This window comes from Geotrypetes seraphini, chromosome 1 (assembly GCF_902459505.1).
Source record: "Geotrypetes seraphini chromosome 1, aGeoSer1.1, whole genome shotgun sequence".
NCBI lineage: Eukaryota > Metazoa > Chordata > Amphibia > Gymnophiona > Dermophiidae > Geotrypetes > Geotrypetes seraphini.
Window position 1 is genome coordinate 452,470,842 of NC_047084.1, and position 24,373 is coordinate 452,495,214.

A 24,373-nucleotide genomic window follows, 5' to 3' on the forward strand; every position below is an offset into this window, starting at 1 on the left:
TGACTCTCCTGGCAGAGGTAAGAGCAATAAGGAAAAGTACCTTCCAAGTGAGAAACTTGAAAGGAGAGGTAGCCAAAGGTTCAAATGGAGGCTTCATTAAAGCGGAAAGAACCACATTGAGATCCCAGATAACCGGAGGGGCTTTAAGAGGTGGTTTCACATTGAAAAGCCCACGCATGAAACCTGGACACCAGGGGATGAGCTGAAAGAAGTTTTCCATGGACTGGCTCATGAAAAGCTGCAATGGCACTGAGGTGGACTCTGATGGAAGAGGACTTAAGGCCAGAGTCAGACAAAGAAAGTAAATAATCCAACAACGTCTCCACTGCTAGGGAAGTGGGAATCAAGATGATGAAGAAGACACCAGGAAAGAAAATCTCGTCCACTTTTGATGGTAACATTGCAGAGTGGCTGGTTTCCTGGAGGCATCCAGAATGGAACGAACGGGCTGAGACAAAAGAGTATCAGTCGAAGTCAGCCCGAGAGATACCAAGCTGTCAAGTGTAGAGACTGGAGGTTGGGATGTAGAAGGGTTTCCTGTTGTTGCGTAAGCAGAGATGGAAACAGAGGAAGAAGAAAGGGTTCCCTGGAACTGAGTTGAAGTAGAAGGGAGAACCAATGTTGCCTGGGCCACCTCGGAGCAATCAGAATCATGGTGGCTCGTTCCCTCTGGAGCTTGAACAAGGTTCTCAACATGAGAGGCAGAGGAGGGAAGGCATACAGGAATAGATCCGACCAGTCGAGGAGAAAAGCATCCGCTGCCAGACGGTGCGGAGAGTAAAGTCTGGAGCAGAATAGGGGCAGCTGATGATTGTGAGGAGCTGCAAAGAGGTCTATCTGAGGAGTGCCCCATTGAGTGAAGATAGACTGCAGAGTTACAGGATCGAGTGTCCACTCGTGAGGTTGGAGAATTCTGCTGAGTTTGTCCGCTAAAGAATTCTGTGCCCCCTGAATGTATATAGCTTTCAGGAAGAGATGGTGATCTATGGCCCAAGTCCAGATCTTTTGGGCTTCCTGGCATAAAAGGCGAGAGCCTGTCCCACCCTGTTTGTTGATGTAGTACATCGCAACCTGATTGTCTGTGCACAACAGAAGGACCTGAGGAAAGAGAAGATGTTGGAAGGCCTTGAGGGCGTAAAACATCGCTCTGAGTTCCAGGAAATTGATTTGATGCTTCTTTTCCTGGGCTGTCCAAAGACCTTGAGTCTGGAACTCGTTCAAGTGAGCTCCCCATGCATACAGAGAGGCGTCGGTGGTGATGACTAGTTGATGAGGAGGTTGATGGAACAGAAGACCTCTGGATAGATTTGAGGATACCAACCACCATTGAAGAGACTGACGAAGAGATGATGTCACAGATATGTGTCGTGAGCAAGGATCCGTCGCTTGGGACCACTGAGTAGCAAGGGTCCATTGAGGAGTGCGCAGGTGAAGACGTGCGTGAGGTGTGACATGAACTGTGGATGCCATGTGCCCCAAAAGTACCATCATGTGTCTGGCTGAGATGGAAGGTAGTGAAAGCACCTGCTGACATAGAGACTGATCTTTGAGTGGGAATGAGATGAGATTTGGGTAGATTGATCTCGAACCCCAGAATTCGTAGAAACTGGATGGTTTGGTTGGTGGCCAGGAGAACTGCTTGAGCGGATGTGGCTTTGATCAAAGGTAAGGAAATACATGAAGGTGGTGAGAGCGTAGAAATGCCGCTACCACAATGAGACATTTGGTGAATACCCTTGGAGAAGAGGCTAGACCGAAGGGTAGCACCTTGTATTGGTAATGACAATGATTGATCATGAATCGGAGATATGGTCTTGAGGTTACATTGATCGGTATGTGAGTGTAAGCCTCTTTGAGATCGAGGGAGCATAGCCAGTCGTTTTGATTCAGAAGAGGATAAAGGATGGCTAAAGAAAGCATTTTGAATTTTTCCTTTACCAGATGTTTGTTGAGATCGCGAAGATCCAAAATTGGTCTGAGATCTCCTGTTTTTTTGGGGACTAGGAAATAACGGGAGTAGAATCCCTGCCCTTTTTGATCTAGAGGAACCTCCTCTATAGCGTTCAGAAGGAGTAGGGATTGGACTTCCTGAATAAGGAGGGCAGATTGATGACTGTGCAAAGCAGACTCTTTTGGCAGGTTTTGAGGTGGAAGAGTCTGAAAGTTGAGAGAGTAGCCGTGGCGGATGATGTTGAGGACCCATTGGTCCGAAGTGATTACTTCCCACCGGCTGAGGAACAGAGAAAGTCGACCTCCTATAGGCTGAGGCAGGAGAGCAGGAATAGGGATACTGGCTATACTGTGGAGAATGAAGTCAAAAGGGCTGTGACTTCTGCTGAGGAGGTTGTTTCACAGATTGTTGCTGCTGCTGCTGTCTGGGAGGCTGACGTTGTTGTTGCCTCGGACGCCTGGGTTGCTGAGCAGTGGCAGGTAATGGACGAGCTGTAAAGCGGCGTTGGTAGGCCGACTGCTGTCTATATGGTTTTGGTGGAGGAGGCTTCTTTTTATTTTTAAGCAGGGTATCCCAGCGCGTCTCATGAGCAGAGAGCTTTTGTGTGGTTGAGTCCATGGAATCCCCAAAGAGCTCATCCCCTAGGCACGGGGCGTTGGCTAACCGATCTTGATGGTTAACATCAAGCTCGGATACCCGAAGCCAGGCCAAACGGCGCATAGCCACCGACATTGCTGTCGCTCTGGATGTAAGTTCAAAGGTGTCATATATGGATCTAACCATAAACTTACGTAGTTGGAAAAGAGACGACAAGCAGGTATGAAATGATTGATGCTTTCGTGAAGGAAGATACTTTTCGAAAGAAGCCATGGTGGTAAGGAGATGCTTTAAATAAAAAGAGAAATGAAAAGCATAATTACTAGCCCTGTTTGCTAACATAGCATTTTGGTAGAGCCTCTTACCAAATTTATCCATGGCCCTTCCTTCTCTGCCAGGAGTGAAGTCTTTTTAAGGGTGGATTCGACAAATAAGGATTCGTGTGGAAGTTGAGGTTTGTCGAATCCAGGAATGGGAATTACTTTATATAGAGAATCCAGTTTACGTGGGGCCCCTGGGACAGTTAAAGGAGTCTCTAAATTCTTATAGAAAGTTTCCCTCAAGATGTCATGAAGGGGAAGTTTCAAAAATTCCTTTGGAGGCTGGTCAAAATCAAGAGCATCCAAAAAAGCTTTAGACTTTTTGGATTCAGCCTCCAAAGGAATGGACAAGGATTCAGACATCTCTTTCAAAAAACAGGAGAAAGAGGAAGTGACCTGTTTGGAGGATGGGTCAGGGACAGCCGAATCCTCCTCCTCTGAGGAACATTCGCCTTCAGAAAGAAAGGGTTCCTCTGAGTCTCCCCACAGATCAGGGTCCCTGACATGGGAAGAATGGTCCCGAGACTCAGGTGTCGACGTTTGTAAGTGTCGGGTCTTGCGCACCGACTTTCCCGACCTCATCGATACCGAGTCAGGAGATGTTATCGGTCGCACCGGTGCCGAAGTCTGTACCGATTGATGGTGAGCTCTCGGCTCCGGTGCAAGGACTGGCATCGATACCGATGAGGTTAGGTGATGCGGCACCGAAACAGTGGAAGCGGATAACACGGGTTCCACAATCGGTATCGATACGGGTTGTTCCACAACCGGTACCGATAGCTCGGTGCGGGCCGGCACCGGAAGGTTCGGTGTCATGATAGCAGGAAGGAGCCGTTCTAATTGCTCCTTAAGCTGCGCCTGAAGGATGGCCGTAATGCGGTCATCAAGGGATGGCACCGGTACCGCTTTTTTCTTCTGCGGTACCTGCGGTGCCGCTCGACGCCCCGGAGATGAGGAGCCCGATGTCGAGGGACTCACCTCTATAGGGGCGGAGCGCTTCCGCTGGCGTCTTACAGGCGGCAGGATTGGACTCACTGCACTCGAGGCCGGGAGACGTTCCAGCGGGGAAGGCTTCTTAGCCGGCTTACCTGACTGTTGAGACGCCGGTGTGGAATCACGCAGCGTCGAAGACGAGGGTGCCGACTGAATCGGTGCCGAAGCCGGAATCGAAGGAACGGGGTCGGACATCTCGGCACTGAACAGTAATCGCTGCTGTATTTGGCGATTTTTTAAAGTCCGTTTTTTTAGAGTAGCACAGCGGGTGCAAGTAGAGGCCTGATGCTCAGGACCCAAACACTGTAAGCACCAGTTGTGTGGGTCCGTGAGAGATATAGGCCTAGCACACCGCTGGCACTTTTTAAAACCCGGTTGAGGGGGCATGAAAGGAAAAACGGCTTCCGCCAAATCGAAGGCCGAGGCTTCGATGGTGGCAGAAGGCCCCGCCGGGGAAAATCAAATTAAGAAAAAGAAAAGAAAAAATTTTTTTTTTTTTTTTTACAAAAAAGAAAAAAGAAACCAAATAAGGCCAATTAGCCAAAAGTTTACGCGAGCGGGAAGGCAATAGAAAAAAAGGTTTCAACAGCCGTTGAAAAAAACGCGTCTTCTTAGCTCCGCGGAAACTAAGAAACTGAGGGACCGCGCGCCTCTGTCGGGCGGGAAGGCACTCGCGCGTGCGCGGTGCGGCCGAGCTAGAACTTTCTAAAGTTCTTAGAGTGAGATCACTCTAGAATTGTCCGTACCGGGGCTCCGTCGGTGCCGTCACCCATCAGTCAAGAATATGCTGCCTGCTTGTCCTGGGATAAATATAGTTATATTATAGATTCAATCAATATTTATGAATATAATACATGTATGATTTTTTGATTACAATATTTGTGAAAAGGGTGGGTGGGGGAGGGAGTTAATTTATGTATTTAAGATGATATATAGAAAGAATTTCAAGTGATATATATGATTCAATTGATGTAATATTGCGTTCTTGATGTAAGATGAAAAAATGAATAAAGAATTGGAAAAAAATGTAACATCATACTGTACTGTTTTAACTGTAGACTTATATTACTCATGATAATGATTGAAAGTTCTGCCTTTTGAATTTTTGATGAATTTATTATATTGTTGTTTGCCTAGAACTATATAAACAGTTAACTGGGTTACATTACATTAATATACTCAGCATTTTCACACATCTTTCTTGCAACACTTAAATGGTGATGGGAATAGAGACTGGGTCCCTGGAAAATCTCATGGCCCATGCTAAATCTGCTTACGTGTTACCAGTCATTATGCTAGTGAATACTATATTATTTGAACCAACCACACCAAAGGAGGCAAGGGACTGAAAGGTGAAGAAATTCAAGGTGATTATGAAAGCTGCCGTGGTAGTTCTCTTACCTATGGATTGCAAATAGAAGAGCCAATGCGGCCACAGTCTTCTCTCCTCCAGACAAGTTATCCATAGGTCGGAAGCGCTTACCAGGGGCCACACAGTTATAGTTTATGCCATCCAGATAAGGCTCTTCAGGATTTTCAGGACCCAGGAATGCCTGGAAGGCGAGAATGGTAACAGAAAATAATAGCAGTAAGGAAGGCAACAAGAAACAAAGCCAAAAGGAGATAGGGGAATACAGTCCTCTACCTGTGCACTGCTGTTCCGGGACAGTGCCTTGTAGATCTCATCAATGTTGGTGGCCACAGATTCAAAACACGCATTGAAACGATCAAAGCGCTCCTTTTTGGTTTGCTCAAAGGCTTGTTTGGCTTTCTTTGCTCGTTTACGGGCAGCTTCAAACTCTGTCATGGGATGGGAAAAGGGAAAATAAGATCTATCTATCTAGGCCTATCACTCTAGAATTCTAGAATAAATGTAGATATAGGGTAAATATAGTAATCCAAAATGCACATATAGAGTGGTTAGCATGTAAATACTGTATACTCATCAAGGATGCATAAATACACCACACCAGAATGTCCCAAAGCATCAAAACCAACAAAGCTCATGCATGGATAGCCATCACAGAAACCTCCTAACTCTGTACTCATATTTCGTTACTGAAGCTTGTGTATCGTAATAGAGAATGACAGGGGGAGAAAATATGTCCCCATCTCTGCCCCGTCCCTGCAAACCATCTGATACCATCCACCCAAGCCTCAAATAGTTTTATACTGAACTTATTTTATTGAAGTATAAAAAGAAATAATATTCTGTACAATTGTCATTTTATAAATCAAAGTTCTGGCTGCTGAACTAGAGAAAGAGATGTTCAGCTAGAAGGGTTTTGTTTACAAATGTTTATAAACACAACTAATATACTACTTTATCCTAAAACAGTGTATCTCAAACTGTGTGCCAACTGTGCCTTCTGAGATTTCAGGTGTGCCGCAGTATACTGGGGAGGAGGAGAGGCGCCAGTGCCAGCTGACTGCCTATAGGACGTGCCTCTCATGGCGAGAGGCATGTCCTGTAGGCAATCAGTGGGCACCAGCACCTATCCTTCTCTCTGACCCTCTTCCCTTCTGACACCCCCCACTGACATCTCAGGGCCTGCCTGGAGAGCCCTCAAACACACGTGGACATTGACACGATGATATCATGTAAGCGTGTGATGTCATCATAGCGATATCCACACACTTCCAGGTGCCTTGAGCCATGGCCACTACTTTTAGTATGCCACGGCTCGAGAAAGTTTGCGAGACACTGTCCTAAAGCACAAAAAAAAGAAAATAAACAGAATTTTTTTTTCTACCTTTGTTGCCTGGTTTCTGCTTTCCTCATCTTCTCCTTATTCAATTCCTTCTCTCTCCTTTCCATCTCTCCCTCCACCACCCCATTCGTCTGACACTCATCTTCTTCCCTTTGCTCCCCCCATAGTCTGGCATCTCCCTCTCCCCCATTTCCCTTCAGCGTCTTCTCCCCATTCTCTCTTCCCCAGTTCTCTTCTGCATCTTCTCACTACCCTCTCTTCCCCAGTTCCCTTCAGCGTCCACTCTCTCTTCCCCAGTACCCTTCAGCGTCCACTCTCTCTTCCCCAGTTCTCTTCAGCGTCTTCTCCACACCCTCTCTTCCCCAGTTCCCTTCAGCATCTTCTCCCCACCCTCTCTTCCCCAGTTCCCTTCAGCGTCTTCTCCCCACCCTCTCGTCCCCAGTTCCCTTCAGCGTCTTCTCCTCACCCTCTTTTCCCCAGTTCCCTTCAGCGTCTTCTCCCACTCTCTCTTCCCGTTCCCTTCAGCATATTCTTTTCTCTACCCCCTCTCTCTCCACACCCCTTCAGCATCCTTCATGCAGTCCAGCAGCCCCCTCCCTTCCGCCATCCGTCTGGGCATCTCCCTCTTCTCTTCCCCTTACCTTCGTGGTAATTTCTAATGTTCTTTCTACAGGTAGCTGGAGACTTGAAGTCGCGTGTGGCTAGCGGAAAGTTCTCCTCTGATGCAACTGGAAACAGGAAGTTGCATAAGAGGAGAACTTTCCGGCAGCCCAACGCCACTTCAAAGCTCCGGCTGCTTGTAGAAAGAACATTAGAAATTGCCACAAAGGTAAGGGGAAGGGAGATGAACAGATGGCGGCGATCGTTAGTAAGGAAAGAGGGGGCTGTTGGACCACACGACTCCCTCCCTTAACTGCGGAGACAAGGCTATTCACCATTCCACGGGGCGGTGAATGGCCTTGTCCCCGTACCCACGGCGACCATTTTTTTTTTTGCCACTGTTTTGGCAGTTAACAGCCACAGTGTCATTCTCTAGTATGTAAGTGCACAAATTTACTTTGATTATTTGAAGAGGGCACATGCCTTCCTGGAAACACAAGCTGTACTACATAAAACAGGTTTGCAAAAGACTTTACAATTTATGCTGCAATAAGATGCAAGAAATTTGGGCCTGAGACAGCCTCATAACACCCTCTTCAGTACAGCAGTTTTGGAGGGGAGGGGGAGGCAGGGGGAAAAGGTTCCAGAAGCAAGGCTCACCATCTGATGTCTCCTGGAACTTGTCTCGCACACTCTCCAGCTTCTCCATGGCCTTCATGTTGGGCGCAGAGATGCGCTGGAGTACACTCTGCTGTTCATTCAACTTCTGCTGCAGCGAGTTCATCTCCTGCTTGATGTCATCGTCTGCCACGGCATCCTGTGTGGAGAAAAGGACCAGAAGTCAGAGAACAGAAGTGACAGTAATGCATACAATATAGAAAATCCTGATATTGACTGGTTGCACCTTGAGATCCTCAGACAGGTCACTGTAGTCAATCTCAATCAGAGCCTCCTTAGCATAGACTGTAGAGGTTCGCTGTGAACTCCCTGAAGGTTCATCCGCTTGTGAGCCACCCTGCAATACATAAACATATTTCTCTTTAAGCTTTGAGTTTTCTTCTTTTTTTGTATTTTCAGTTTAACTAGTGGGGCTTCAGCACCAATATCCTTTATTACCAACAAGGGGTTCACCCCCCCCCTTCATTTTAACCATCCTTTTTACTAGCTCAATCATTATCGACTACAAGACTTTTAGAAAAGAAATAAAGACCATGAAATTCAAGAAAACCCTGAAAAAAGAAATAATACCGCAAGTTTCAAAGTCCACCTCTCACTAAAGCCAACTACCCCAAACAAATAACCTTACCCATTTCTTACTCTCTTTGAAAATGACCAATTTTTTTTTGTAAGTTCTTGTTGTAATACATTATAGATAATTCTTTTGTAATCCGCCTTGAACTGTAAGGTAATGGTGGAATAGAAATCCCTAATGTAATGTAAAATCGGACTAGAATTCATCAAGAACTTGGCACAGGTGCATAAACAGTGTGAGATTATGGAAAATCATATGAGAGCTTCTAATCTGAGAATATTGAATTTTCCAAAAAGCACAGTTACTTACCGTAACAGGTGTTATCCAGGGACAGCAGGCAGATATTCTTGACTGATGGGTGACGGCACCGACGGAGCCCCGGTACGGACAATTTTAGAGTGATTGCACTCTAAGAACTTGGAAAGTTCTAGTAGGCCGCACCGCGCATGCGCGAGTGCCTTCCCGCCCGACAGAGGCGCGCGGTCCCCAGTTAGGATAAGCCAGCTAAGAAGCCAACCCGGGGAGAAGGGTGGGACGCAAGAATATCTGCCTGCTGTCCCTGGATAACATCTGTTACGGTAAGTAACTGTGCTTTATCCCAGGACAAGCAGGCAGCATATTCTTGACTGATGGGTGACCTCCAAGCTAACAAAAAGAGGGATGGAGGGAAGGTTGGCCATTAGGAAAACAAATTTTGCAAAACAGATTGGCCGAAGTGTCCATCCCGTCTGGAGAATGCATCCAGACAATAGTGAGATGTAAAAGTATGAACTGAGGACCAAGTAGCAGCTTTGCAGATTTCCTCAATAGGAGTGGAACGGAGGAAAGCCACAGATGCTGCCATAGCTCGAACTCTATGGGCCGTGACAGAACCTTCCAGTGTCAGTCCGGACTGAGCATAACAAAATGAAATGCACGCTGCAAGCCAATTTGACAACGTACGTTTAGAAACAGGACGTCCCAATTTATTCGGATCAAAGGACAGAAAGAGTTGGGGAGATGATCTGTGGGGCTTAGTACGCTCTAAATAGTAAGCTAAAGCCCGTTTACAGTCCAAAGTATGCAGAGCCTGTTCTCCAGAATGAGAGTGAGGTTTCGGAAAGAAAACAGGCAGAACAATGGATTGGTTGAGATGGAATTCAGAGACAACCTTAGGGAGAAACTTTGGATGTGTACGCAGAACCACCTTGTCATGATGAAAGACTGTAAAAGGTGGATCCGCAACTAGTGCATGTAGCTCACTGACCCTCCTGGCAGATAAGGGCGATAAGGAAGACCACTTTCCAAGTGAGGAACTTGAAAGGAGTTGTAGCCAAAGGTTCAAACGGAGGTTTCATTAAGGCGGAGAGAACCACATTAAGGTCCCAGACTACAGGGGGTGCTTTGAGAGGTGGTTTCACATTAAAAAGACCCCGCATGAATCTGGAAACCAAAGGATGAGCTGAAAAGAGTTTTCCATGAACTGGCTCATGAAAAGCCGCAATAGCACTGAGGTGGACTCTGATGGAAGTAGACTTGAGACCAGCGTCAGACAAAGAAAGAAGGTAATCCAACAATGTCTCCACAGCAAGGGACGTAGGATTATAATGATGAAGAAGACACCAGGAAGAAAATCTTGTCCACTTCTGATGGTAACATTGCAGAGTGGCCGGTTTCCTGGAGGCATCCAGAATAGAACGAACGGGCTGAGACTAAAGAGTATCATTCGAAGTCAGCCCGAGAGATACCAAGCTGTCAGGTGCAGAGATTGGAGGTTGGGATGTAGAAGGGTCTCCTGATGCTGCGAAAGCAGAGAAGGAAACAATGGAAGAAGAATAGGTTCTCTGGAACTGAGTTGAAGTAGAAGGGAGAACCAGTGTTGCCTGGGCTACCGTGGAGCAATGAGAATCATGGTGGCTTGTTCCCTCTTGAGCTTGAACAAGGTTCGCAACATGAGAGGTAGTGGAGGGAAAGCATACAGGAACAGATTGGACCAATCCAGGAGAAATGCATCCGCTGCCAGACGGTGAGGAGAGTAGAGTCTGGAGTAGAAGAGGGGCAGCTGGTGATTGTGAGGAGCTGCAAAGAGGTCTATCTGAGGAGTGCCCCACTGAGCGAAGATGGACTGTAGAGTGAAAGGATGGAGTGTCCACTCGTGAGGCTGGAGAATTCTGCTGAGCTTGTCTGCTAAGGAATTCTGTTCTCCCTGAATGTAGATAGCTTTCAGGAATAGTTGGTGATCTGTGGCCCAAGCCCAAATCTTCTGGGCTTCCTGGCACAAGAGGCGAGAGCCTGTCCCACCTTGCTTGTTGATGTAGTACATCGCAACTTGATTGTCTGTGCACAGCAGGAGGACCTGAGGAAAGAGAAGATGTTGGAAAGCCTTGAGGGCATAAAACATTGCTCTGAGTTCCAGGAAATTGATGTGATGCTTCATTTCCTGGGCTGTCCAAAGTCCTTGAGTTTGGAATTCGTTCAAATGAGCTCCCCAGGCATAAGGGGAGGCGTCTGTGGTGATGACAAGTTGATGAGGAGGTAGATGGAACAGAAGACCCCTGGAGAGATTTGAGGATATCAACCACCATTGTAGAGACTGACGAAGAGATGATGTCACAGATATGTGTCGTGAGCAAGGATCCGTTGCTTGGGACCACTGGGTAGCTAGGGTCCATTGAGGAGTGCGCAGGTGAAGACGTGCGAAGGGTGTGACATGAACTGTGGAGGCCATGTGACCCAAGAGTACCATCATTTGCTTGGCAGAGATGGAACGTTGTGGATGTACCTGCTGACATAGAGATTGAAGAGTTTGAAGACGGTTGGACGGCAGGAACGCTCTCATGAGTACTGTGTCCAGCACCGCTCCAATGAATTGAAGTCTCTGAGTGGGGATGAGATGAGATTTGGGTAGATTGATCTCGAACCCCAGAAGTTGTAGAAACAGGACGGTGTGGTTGGTGGCCAGGAGTACTGTCTGAGATGAATTGGCCTTGATTAACCAATCGTCCAGGTAAGGAAAGACCTGAAGGTGGTGAGAGCGTAGAAAGGCAGCCACCACAATCAGACATTTGGTGAACACTCTTGGAGAGGAGGCAAGACCGAAGGGCAGTACCTTGTATTGGTAATGACAATGATTGATCATGAAGCGGAGATACTGTCTGGATGCCGGATTGACCGGTATGTGAGTGTAAGCCTCTTTGAGATCGAGGGAGCATAGCCAGTCGCCTTGATTGAGAAGAGGGTAAAGAGTGGCCAGAGAAAGCATCCTGAATTTTTCTTTGACCAAGCATTTGTTGAGATCGCGAAGATCTAAAATGGGTCTGAGATCTCCTGTTTTCTTGGGGACTAGAAAGTAACGGGAGTAGAATCCCTGCCTCTTCTGATCTAGAGGAACTTCCTCTATGGCGTTCAGAAGGAGGAGGGATTGAACCTCCTGAAGAAGGAGGGAAGACTGAGGAGTGTTCAAAGCAGACTCTTTTGGTAGACTTTGGGCAGGAAGTGTCTGAAAGTTGAGAGAGTAGCCGTGGCGGATGATGTTGAGGACCCATTGATCCGAGGTGATGATTTCCCAACGGCTGAGGAAAAAAGTAAGACGGCCACCTATAGGTTGAGGTAGGTGGGCAGATGTTAGGAAGCTGGCTATGCCCTGGAGAACTAAGTCAAAAGGGCTGTGTAGATTTTTGCTGTGGAGGTGGCTTCGCAGGCTGCTGCTGTGGGGGCCTAGGGGTCTGTCGTTGTTGCTGACGTTAACGCCTAGGTTGTTGGGGAGCTGATGGCAAGGGACGAGCCACATAACGGCGTTGATAGGCCGACTGTTGTCTGAAAGGCCGCGCCGGTGGAGTCTTCTTTTTTGTTTTTAGCAGAGTATCCCATCTAGTCTCATGGGCGGAGAGCTTTTGGGTGGTAGAGTCCATGGATTCCCCAAAGAGTTCATCCCCCAGGCATGGTGCATTAGCCAACCGATCTTGATGGTTGACATCAAGCTCCGACACTCTGAGCCAAGCAAGGCGACGCATAGCCACAGACATGGCCGTTGCTCTGGTGGTAAGTTCGAATGTGTCATAAATTGATCGAACCATAAACTTACGGAGTTGGAAGTGAGAGGACGAGCAGTGGTGAAAAGCCTGTCGTTTTCGTTCAGGAAGGTACTTTTCAAAGGAAGCCATGGTGGTGAGAAGATGCTTGAGATTGAAAGAGAAATGGAAAGCATAATTACCAGATCTATTAGCTAGCATTGCATTCTGGTATAACCGTTTACCAAACTTGTCCATGGCTTTACCTTCCCTGCCAGGAGGGACAGAAGCGTATACACTAGCTCCGGCAGACTTCTTAAGCGTAGATTCCACAAGAAGGGATTCATGTGGAAGCTGCGGCTTATCAAATCCAGGGATAGGAATCACTTTATACAAAGAATCCAATTTACGAGGGGCTCCTGGGATGGTCAAAGGAGTCTCCAGATTCTTATAAAAGGTTTCCCTCAAGATATCATGGAGGGGTAGTTTGAGAAATTCCTTTGGAGGCTGGTCAAAATCCAGTGCATCAAGGAAGGCTTTGGATTTTTTAGACTCAGCCTCCAAAGGAATAGAAAGGGATTCACACATATCTTTCAGGAAGGAAGTGAAAGATGTGGAATCTTGTTTGGCGGATGGATCAGGGGCAGCAGGATCATCCTCATCCGAGGAACACTCACCCTCAGAAAGAAAAGGCTCTTCGGAGTCACCCCACAGATCAGGGTCCCTAATATGGGAACTACGGTCTCGAGACTCCGGAGTGGAGGGTTCCAGTGTCGGGATTTGCGTGCCGACTTACCTGACCTCATAGACACGGTACCGGGAGATGTTACAGGCTGCAACGGTGCTGAAGTCTGAACAGCCTGGTGTTGAGCTCTCGGTTCCGGTGCGAGGACTGGCATAGAGACCGATGAAGCAGAGTAAACCAGTACCGACAAAGTGGACGCAGACAAAAGAGGCTGCTCCACTGCCGGTACCGGTGGCTCAGACCGGACCGGGACTGGAAGGCTCGGTGTCAAGAGAGTAGGAAGGAGCTGGTTTAACTGCTCCTTGAGCTGCACCTGCAGGATGGCTGCAATGCGCTCGTCCAGAGAAGGCACCGGTACTGCCTTTTGCTTCTGCGGTACCTGCGGTGCCGCTCGATGCCCCGAGGATGAGGAGCCCGAGGTCGAGGGACTCACCTCAATTGGGGCGGAGCGCTTCCGTGGGCGCCTCGAGGTTGGCAGGATTGGGCTCGCTGCTACTGAGACCGGAGGACGCTCCAACGGGGAAGGCTTCTTAGTCGGCTTACCTGAGGGATGCGACGCCGGCGCGGTATCGCGTGGTGTCGACGAGGTGGGTGCCGACTGAGACGGGGCCGATGTCGGTGCCGGTGTCGCAGGATCAGATATCTCAGCACCAAATAATAACCGCTGTTGAATCTGACGGTTTTTTAGAGTTCTCTTTTTTAAAGTCGCACAGCAGGTGCAGGTAGATTTGATGGTCAGGACACTGTAGACACCAGTTGTGCGGGTCAGTGAGTGAAATTGGTCGTGCACACCGCTGGCACTTCTTAAACCCGGGTTGAGGGGGCATGAAGGTAAAAACGGCTTCTGCCAAATCGAAGGCCGAGGCCTCGATGGTGGCAACAGGCCCCGCCGGGGCGAAACCGAAAGAATTGGAAAAAAAAAACAAGATTTTTTTTTTTTTTTTTAAAGAAAAGAAAGAAAAGAAAATGAAGGAAACAATATTTCCTTAAGGGTTTACGCGAGCGGGAAGGCGTGAGGAAAAAATTTTTCAACAGTCTTTGAAAAGTGCGTCTTCTTAGCTCCGCGGAAACTAAGAAACTGGGGACCGCGCGCCTCTGTCGGGCGGGAAAGCACTTGCGCGTGCGCGGTGCGGCCTACTAGAACTTTCCAAGTTCTTAGAGTGCAATCACTCTAAAATTGTCCGTACCGGGGCTCCGTCGGTGCCATCACCCATCAGTCAAGAATATGCTGCCTGCTTGTCCTGGGATAATGCTCATTGCTCTCTCCTGAGATACAACTTAGAAAATATTTAAAGAGGTTCTACAATTGGGCAATGCTGAAACTATTATGTTGAATAGATGTTTCTATCTCCCAATGAGGGGATCGGTTAACCAGGAGGATGGTACATCTGATGAATCTAACCAAAGGAAAAGATCCATTGGAAAATTTAACATTATTTCTTGAAACAAGTTACGATGATATTTCAGATCGTGTCACCCTCTTGGTTACCCTTTGCCTCAGAGAATTGTAAATGTATGGTGTTGAAAAATTATTTCTTGAAAAAAGATTTCCTTTTTTGTGGGCAGAAACTGCAAATGTTTCCAGACGTTTGTAGAGCTACCCAGTTTAGGTGGGAACAATTTCTTCAATACAAACCTCGAGTATTATCATTAGGAGCAACTTTTTTCTTAAAATTTCCCGCTAAATGTATGATTACTTATTTAAATATGTCATATGCCTTTTTTGAACCTGATCAGTTGGAAAGATTCCTGATAGATAGGGAAATGGGTGTTCAAACTAAAACTTAACATAGAGATATACAGGCTTTTTTCCCCCTTTTATTTGTTGGTTATGTATGTTTAAAAATTACTTCTTTCTCTTCCTTGATGTGGACTCATATTGCTTTAGAATACTGTATGTATCATAATTGTTATATTTAAATAATAAAAAAAAAACTTGGCACAGGTGAATCCTGAGACTGGACAATAGGTGTCACTATCATGTAATGGTGAGACTTTCCCTTCCAATCGCTCAGGGATGTGACCATATTTTACAGAACATATTCAGCCTGAGAAGCAGAAACCAGATTCATGTCATCCCTCTCTCACTGTCATTTAAGTAAACCCAGAAATAACTTTGATAAGCAAAATCTGATAATGTGTGGAAAAATAGCTAAAAACTGACAACATTCAGAAGTACACTACTAATAGAGTGTGCCTACAATTAAATACAAGAGATGATGCTGCTATAAGGAGAAATTAGGTTCTTACCTGCTAATTTTCTTTCTTTTGCTTAGACTCTCCAGAACGGCACAGTTCACTGATGGGTAATAACTCACCATGACCAGCAGGTGGAGACTGAGAAAAACTTTTGGCTGTAGCACAAGTGGCTGTGCAGTCCCCCTATATAAACAAACAGTCTGCCGAATAGCCAAGCAGAACTAATAAACTAAGAAGTGCTAATCATAACAGAAACAACAGCCCTAACAGAAGCAACAACTAACAGAGCCACACTGTTGGAAATTGCATAGAAGAAGCTCCTTCAGCAAACGTCCCCAAAGCTCGCCAGCAGAGCCAAAGCCGCTGTTCTTTTGATCTCCCTGACACTCACTAAAAACCCAAGATCCCACAGAAAAAACACTCATCAAGTGAATCCTGAAAGAACAACAGGCAGTCAGACAGGGTGGGGACTGTGCCGGTCTGGAGAGTCTAAAAGAAAGAAAATTAGCAGGTAAGAACCTAATTTCTCCTTCTTTAGTGCCTCTCTAGATCGGCACAGTTCACTGATGGGATGTACCAAAGCAGTACCCATCATGGGTGGGACCCCGGAGGACCACCACCAGAACATGCTCACCAAACACTGTGTCCCAACACGCCTGAACGTCCACACGGTAGTAACCCACAAAGGGATGGAAAGAAGACCAAACTGCCGCCTTACAGATATCTACTGGAGGCACAAGACTCAGCCCAAGAAGCTACCTGACCCCGAGTGGAATGAACCTTGATAAATTCCAGAAGAGGCTTCTTTTTTTTTTTAATATTCTTTATTCATTTTTAAAACTTACAATAAGTGAAATAGCATATAACATCAATTTATACATAAATACATCACTTAATATCTTTTTTTTTTTTAATTCTTTATTCATTTTTCCATCTTACATCAAGAACACAATCTAATTCATATCACATATCCCTCCCTCCCCCATAATCAATAACCTTTTTCAATATAAGAACAAATAAAATAACCCACCCATCCCCACATTACTTGCATTAATAAAAGAATCAAAATCCTCCCTCCTTCCCCCACTTTGGATGCACATTTCAAGGGGTAAAATGATATTCAATCTTTACAGTATTTTGTTAATGGCTCCCAAATATCCTGAAGAGGCTTCTTCTCAAGAAGGTATGCGGAAGCGAAAGTTTCCTTGAACTGGTGCGCAATGGTAGCCTTGGAAGCACTGCTAAGAGGACAAACAGATGATCCAACTTCCAGAACTCCTGGTCCACTGAACATAAGAGCAAAGGACCCGACAGATATCCAACTTGCACAACTGTCTCTGTTCTAATGAGCCCTCCTGAGTACCCAAGACCGGGAGGACCACAGACTAGTTGGCATGATAAGATAAAACAATCTTCGACAGAAAGGAAGGAACAGGCCGCAGCACAACACGCTCCTTAGAAAACTCCAGGAAGGGAGGTCTACAAAAAAAGCCTGCAGCTCAGAAATGTTGTCTTGCAGAAGTAATGGCCACCAGGAAGACCGCCTTAAGAGTAAGGTCCTTCAACGAGCAAGAACCCAGAGGCACAAAGGGAGGGTGCACGAGCATGAACAAGACCAGGTTGAGATCTCAGGCCAGAACCGAAGGCCGCACTAAAGGCCGAAGTAATTTGGCCGCCCTCAAAAAATGAATCACGTTCGGAGAAGACATTAAGGACCCGTGAAAAGCAGACAAAGCCGCCAGCTGAACCTGAAGAGAAGACCAGGCCAGGCCCCTATTCAGGCCATTCTGCAAAGACTCTAAGATGTGAGGCAAAGATGCGTGAAAGGAAACCACTCCAAGTGTGGCACATCACTCCTCAAAAATACACCAAATAAGCACATAAGCCCAAGAAGTGGAAAGCCTCCGGGACCCCAAGAGAGTGGAAATCACTTTAGCTGAATAACCTTTCTTACCTAGGAATTCCCTTTCAAAAGCCAAACCATAAGGACCCGGATCAAACATTGGAATGGGGCCCTGAGTCAGAAGGTCGGGCGAGGGGGGCAGCGGAAAGAGGATATGCCTTGAGATGATTGAACCAGATCCGCGTATCACGGGCTCTTGGGCCTGTCCGGAGCCACTAGGATCACGCAGTTGGGATGCTGAACAATGTGAAGAACTCTGCCCACCATCGGCCATGGAGGAAACATGTATAGGAGGCCCGCTGCTGGCCAAAAACTGTACCATATCATCCAGCCCCTCGGTCTGAACATCCTTTGCACCGACTGAAGAAACTGGGCGCTTTGGTGTTGACACTCGTGGCCCATCAGGTTCCATGATCGGCTGACCCCAAGTCTGCACGATCAACTCAAAAGCTGCAGGACTGAGACACCATTCTCTGGGATCTAACACGTCCACTGGGAAGTCACTACCAAAACAATGGATCCCAGGCAGAAACCTGCCACTGTCTCTCCAATACAGGGGGAAGGTCACCTGAGGGTGCAGACAAGATGGAGGCGCTTCCCACCAAAATCGGGGCAAAACCCGCCAAAAAACCCGCCCCCGAAGCTTGTAGCAGCTGAGGCCTTAATCACCCCAGCCACTAAAGCAGGCAAGCCAACAGCAGCTGTAAGGGAGTCCCCAGCAACTTCGGCGATAAGGAAAACTTATTTCCCTAACTGTCGGCAGCTTGGGGAATCTCTGTGTGGGTGACGAAAGCCTGGGTTTCCCCGCTGTCAGTTGCCAGCGTGCAAGGCACTCGCGAAGGGGATCCTTGGATGCCGGCACCCGAAGCCGACGAGGATTCCCCTTTGCAGTGGCCAACACACCACAAGCACAGGCAGGCCGCAAGCTCAGTTTGGCACCAAAGAGGGACAAGAAGGCCACTAAACAAATTCCAAAAGCCCTACACTAACCAACAGCTTATCAACACCTGCTGGAGACTGAGAACAGACTGTTTGTATAGGGAGACTGCATAGCTACTTGTACTACAGCCAAAAGTTTGTCTCAGTCTCCACCTGCTGGTCATGGTGAGTTATTACCCATCATTGAATTGTGCTGGTCTGGAGAGGAGCTAAAGAATAGGCAATTATTTCTTCTGTCACCCAATAGAAATAATGGAGTCAGCGCTAGCATTACCTCCTCCTGACTGATATCATCCATGGTGCCCTTGCAGAGTGGTAGCTTGATGTCCTGCATTTTGCAGGCCTGCAACAGGTTGTGACGGTCACTGCGCTTCTGCTCCAACTTTGTTTCAAAGGCTGTGACTTCCTTCTGCAAGTGAGTCATCTCCCTGAGGAGAAAGGCAAAGTAATAATAATAATAATTTATTCTTTTTTTTTTTTTTATAATTTTTTATTCATTTTTAAACTTTCAGCAAGTGCACAATATAAGTAATACACAGATTTACTAACATCACTTGATAATTTATTCTTATATACCACCAGATCACGAATGGTTCTAGGCGGGTCACAGCGAATATACAGTTCAAAAAGATACATCAATTTCTAGAATGTATACAATACATGTTATATTTAAAAAGCAACTTGGGTTACAAATTTGTCAAATAATTGTGTCTTTAATAGTTTAACTTTAATTTTTGGTGGGTGAATTTATGTTTAATTTATAGATTTGAAAAAATGAACACAGATATACTGGGTCGGTCATACTAAGAGATTTAAGTTTAATATGGGGCCCTTTGATATCTTTTATGGATGCGTTGTAACTGGTTTTCCTTTGATCCTGTTGGTATATTGCACACACACCCAGGGGGAGGAAGGGTGGGAGAGGGATATTTCTGTCATGGTTTAATTCTTTTGCGAGGTATTAGTTGGGTGGGGGATTTTGTTGTGGGGATTTTGACTAATTATAAATACATATATGATTGTGTAGATACTGTACTGCATTTTTGTTAAATTTGGAAAAGCAATAAAGATTTAAACAAAAAAAAAATAGTTTTCCATTCGGGACAACAATGAGAATAAAAAGTCAAATTTCATCAAGCAATAACAAACTTTTTTTTTTTTTTTAAATATCTTTATTCATTTTTACATTATGCAAACAAGTGTACAATAAATCAAGTCATACTATACATTCTTCACTTGAAACTCTACAATCCTTTTATACCATAAACTATCTCCCCTCCCTCCCTTTCCATACATTACCCATCACAATGTCATAAATCCCACCCATCCCCCCTCCCCCCTACATATAATTAATGGGGATAAATACAATTATTTATTATAGTAATCAATTAATGGTCCCCACACCTCTTTAAATTTCTTATAATAACCTCTCTTATTTGCCAATGTTTTTTCCATTTCATATACATGACACACCGAACTCCACCAGAAACAATAATTCAATCCTCTATAGTCTTTCCAGTTATGTGTTATATGTTGGATGGCAACTCCTGTTAAAATCATTAACAGTTTATTATTATTCGATGAAATTTGACTTTTGGCCCTCATAGACATTCCAAACAAACTGTGTCATATGATAGGGCCACAGGATTCTCTAACATACAATTTATTTGACCCCAGATCAATTTCCAAAAATTATTAATAAAAGGACAATAAAATAATAAATGATCTAGAGTTCCAGCCTCAAGATGACAATGCCAACATCTATTAGACTTAGAGCAATCCAATTTTTGTAATCGAACAGGGGTCCAGAGTGCTCTATGCAACAGGAAAAACCATGTTTGCCTCATAGACGCAGACATTGTACATCTTATCCTCCAAGACCAAATACGTGGCCATTGAGATGCATTAATTTTATGCTTAATCTCAATGCTCCAAATATCTCTAAGTACAGTCCTTGGTTTTTTATTTAAATAGCCAGATAATGTTTTATACCACTGCGCGGCCTGGTGACCCAGAAAATCTGCCTGGAAGCATAAGAATTCTAGAGTAAAATGAGTATTTAAAGACTTCCATTCAGGGAACCCTGCCTGAATGGCCTGCTTCAATTGCAACCATTTATAACTTTGTTTTTTATTAAGACCAAATTTATGTTGCAATTGTGAAAACTCCAGCAGTTTACCATCAGTAATAACATAATTTAAAGTACGTATTCCTGCTTCAATCCAATCCTTCCAGACAATCATAAAACCGCCTATTTGTATCTTGGAGTTCAGCCATATGTTTTGACAAGTAGATTTTTGAATAGTAATAGGAGTAAAGTTGTTAACATATTTTAATGTTGTCCATGTGTCCATCAATATCCTATTGCTTTTCCTTATTCTAGGCATTTTAATACTAAGCAGATGACGAAGCCTGATAGGAGACATGAGCTGCCACTCCAACCATAACCAATCTGGAAGCTTCTCCATGAGTTCTGGGAGGACCCAATACATACCTTGGCGCAAAATATAGGATTGATGAAACCTATAAAAATTTGGAAAATTTACCCCTCCCTCCTCAATTGGTTTTTGTAAAGTCACTAGAGCAATTCTTACAGCTTTACCCAGCCAAATAAATTTACTAAGAATATTGTTTAATTTTTATAAAAAAGACCCCTGAAAAAAAACTGGTATCATTCCCATTTGGTAACAAACCACAGGCAATATCATCATTTTGACTGTTTGTATTCTTCCCCACCAAGATAAATGCAAAGGATTCCATTGCTCACATAACTCTGTTACTTTTTGCAATAAACTTTTTTCATTCATTATAATTGTCTCATCAAGCGTGTTTTTTATCCATATACCTAAGTATTTTATTCCTTCTTCTTTCCATATAAAAGGGAATGAATCAAATAATCCTTTTGTGCAATGCACATTCAAAGGAAGAACTTCTGATTTAGTCCAATTTATTTTATATCCCGAAAACTTTCCAAATCTTTCAATCAAAGCCAATAAATTTGGAATGGTTGTTTCAGGATTTCTCAAATGAAGTAATATATCATCCGCATATGCAGAAACTTTATATTCTTTATCCTTATGTAATATACCCTGTATCTCCCCTTCCTGTTGAATAGCTAATAAGGGTTCAAGCACTATATCAAAAAGTAAAGGAGATAGAGGACATCCCTGTCTAACTCCCCTTTGCAATTTAAAACAATCAGAAAAATTATTATTGATATATAATCTAGCAACAGGAGAGCTATACAGAGCTTTAATCATTTGTATAAATCCCGAACCAATGCCAAACCATTCCATGGCCTGATACATAAATGTCCATTCCACATGATCAAAAGCTTTCTCTGCATCTAGAGACACAGAAAAGGCCAGATCTCCAATTTCTTTTGTTAAATATAATATTTGCAATGCCAATCTGGTATTATTAGAAGAGTGTCTCTGAGCCACAAACCCTGTTTGATGCATACCAACTATGTGAGGAAGAGCTTTTGCCAAACGTATAGCCAAAAGTTTGGCTAATAATTTACCATCTACATTTATCAAAGAAATAGGCCTGTAATTTGAAACCAACATGGGATCTTTATTTGGCTTCGGCAAAACAATAGTTAATGATTCTGCCATAGTGCCTGATATACCACCTTTCTTTAGTTGATTCTGATATAAATTTAATAAATAAGGTAAAAGAATATTTTGAAATGCTTTATAAAACGCTACCGTAAAACCATCACCACCTGGAGCGGTCCCTACTCTAAGAGATTTCAATGCTGTTTGTAATTCTTGTAAGATATTGGATTTTCCAAACTTCTTTTTATATGATCAGGAATCTTCGGACCTTCAATATTAATTAAAAACTCCACTCCATCTTTTTCTTTATTTAAATAAGACTCAGAAGAATACAGGTTTTTATAATAATTTAAAAACTGTTTTAAAATAGGTCCAATCTGTAAATGAATGTCACCTTTTTCATCTTTTATTGCATTCATTTTCATCTTTCTTTTATTGCATTCATTTTCATCTTTCTTTTTTTCACTTTAAGATAATTAGCCAATAATCTTCCCGCCTTATTTGAACTACCATAATACAAAGCTTGCTGACACAGAATATTTTTTTTTGCCAATTTAGAAGAAATCTCATTGTATTTATATTTTGCTTTTAATAAAGATTGCAACATAGAATTTTCCCACTTATTAATCAATTTTAATTCTAAATCTTTTATTTCTCTTTCCAATTCAGTAAATTGCTTATTTAATTGTTTTTTAGAATAGGCTGAGAATGATATAATTTGCCCTCTCATTGTTGCCTTGAAAGCATCCCATATTATTTCTGAAGACACTTCCTCTGTAATATTATTTTGAAAATATTCATCAATTTTTGATTGAAAATCTTCACAAAATTTTGGATATGCAAGCAATGCATTATTAAATCTCCAGACAGGCCTAACATTGTCTGGGTCATTAAAATTTAAAGAAATCCACACTCCTCTCCATGATCTGATAAAATTATTGGTTCTATAGATGCTTGAGTAACATCTTGTATTAGCCCATCAAAAACAAAAATATAATCAATTCTAGAAAAAGATTTATGAACATGTGAATAAAACGAATAATCTCGATCATTAAAATGAAGAATTCTCCATATATCTTTTAAATTACAAGAATTTATAAAATATCCAACCCTAAAGATTTTAAATTTTTACTAGGTTTTTTATCCAATAAAGGGTCCACAACAGCATTAAAATCCCCTGCCACTATCAAATTATTAGCAGCCAGTGGCAAAATTATTGGTTGTAGAGTTTTAAAATATTCAATTTGATTCGAATTAGGTACGTACACATTAAATAGCGCCACAGTATTATTGCCCATACTCATGTTCACATGCACCCATCTTCCTAATTTATCTGCTTCCATCATACTAAATCCTGCTGAACATCTTTTATTTATTAAAATAGCTACCCCAGCTTTTTTTCCCACCGCCGGTGCAAAAAAGCAATCCTTCAACCCAATTACCAATTATTTTTTTTGATTCATCTCCATTAAGGTGAGTCTCCTGTATGAAATAGACATCCGCATTCTGTTTTTTTTAAATATAGCAATATTTTTTTCCTTTTTATCGGGTGGTTGAAACCATTAACATTTAGTGAAAGAATCTTTAAAGTCATTATAATCAAATCAAAACAATAATCCAGATATTCCTCACATCCACATATGACCTCTCTTCCCCTTTTTAAAATTATTATTAGAACCATCCCCTCCCCTATACCCCTCCCCATATCCCTTAATCCCCACCCCCTCCCATCCCTCCCTTGAATTACTTGCCAACTTTGAAACGCACACCCTGACTAGGCAATAGATTAACTCCCCACAAGCTATATTTATAATTTTAAACCATTAGCCAGATCATTATAATATTAAATGAAAATCACTTCATCAAACAAGACTTCTTTATCAAGGATTACCTCTCTTTTTTTTTTAAACCCCAATCCCTCATAAATCATCCCTTCTCTACTCACTCATTCCAAATAAGATATTATTGAAATAAAAAAAAATTAATCAAATCAAATTCTACATTACAATCATTCAAACCACATCCACCTTTCAGAGCTGATTACACCACATTCCCTTAAATCAATTAACACATTTAAATATTATTACATATATATTGGAAATCATCTTTCCTATCTTTTCTTCTTTTTTTTTTTTTTTTAAAAGTCAATAAATTTCCAAAATAATGAAATTTATCCATTTAACATAACCCTCCTCAAATTCCACCCTAAGTTTTCACAATAGCATAGCTGCTACCCTTTTAATTTCCACTCCATTCACAACATTCTCTTAGATTATATGCCTTATATTCTAACATTCAAACTTTACTTTCATCCTTCCATTTTTACCAACACTTCTAATTTTTATACCTCAACACATATCCACCATTATTTATAATAAGGTCAGACCAATTTTAACACAAACAACACTATTATGTCTCTTGTTGCAGTAATAGATTTGCAATTGCAAAGTCATAGTCCATACATAGCAACAAACTTCCTCTTCTTAAAATGAGATGCTGTATGCCACATAAAGTCACATTCCAAATCACCTCTTGCTTGCAGATTCACACCAATTAATGTCCTCTCATATTGCTGCTTATACTTCTCAGTCTCATCTTTGTTCCTTTTTATTGA

At 43.5% G+C, this 24,373-nt stretch overlaps 1 protein-coding gene across 1 annotated transcript in view; it reads right to left on the reverse strand.

The window, feature by feature from the left end:
* The window catches only part of SMC1A (structural maintenance of chromosomes 1A), a 115,951-nt gene that overhangs the window by 16,129 nt on the left and 75,449 nt on the right, over positions 1 to 24,373 (reverse strand). The window contains 5 exon segments of the mRNA XM_033921456.1: positions 5,263 to 5,414; positions 5,507 to 5,661; positions 7,833 to 7,989; positions 8,077 to 8,187; positions 18,474 to 18,627. Coding sequence (XP_033777347.1) covers positions 5,263 to 5,414; positions 5,507 to 5,661; positions 7,833 to 7,989; positions 8,077 to 8,187; positions 18,474 to 18,627 — 729 coding nt within the window.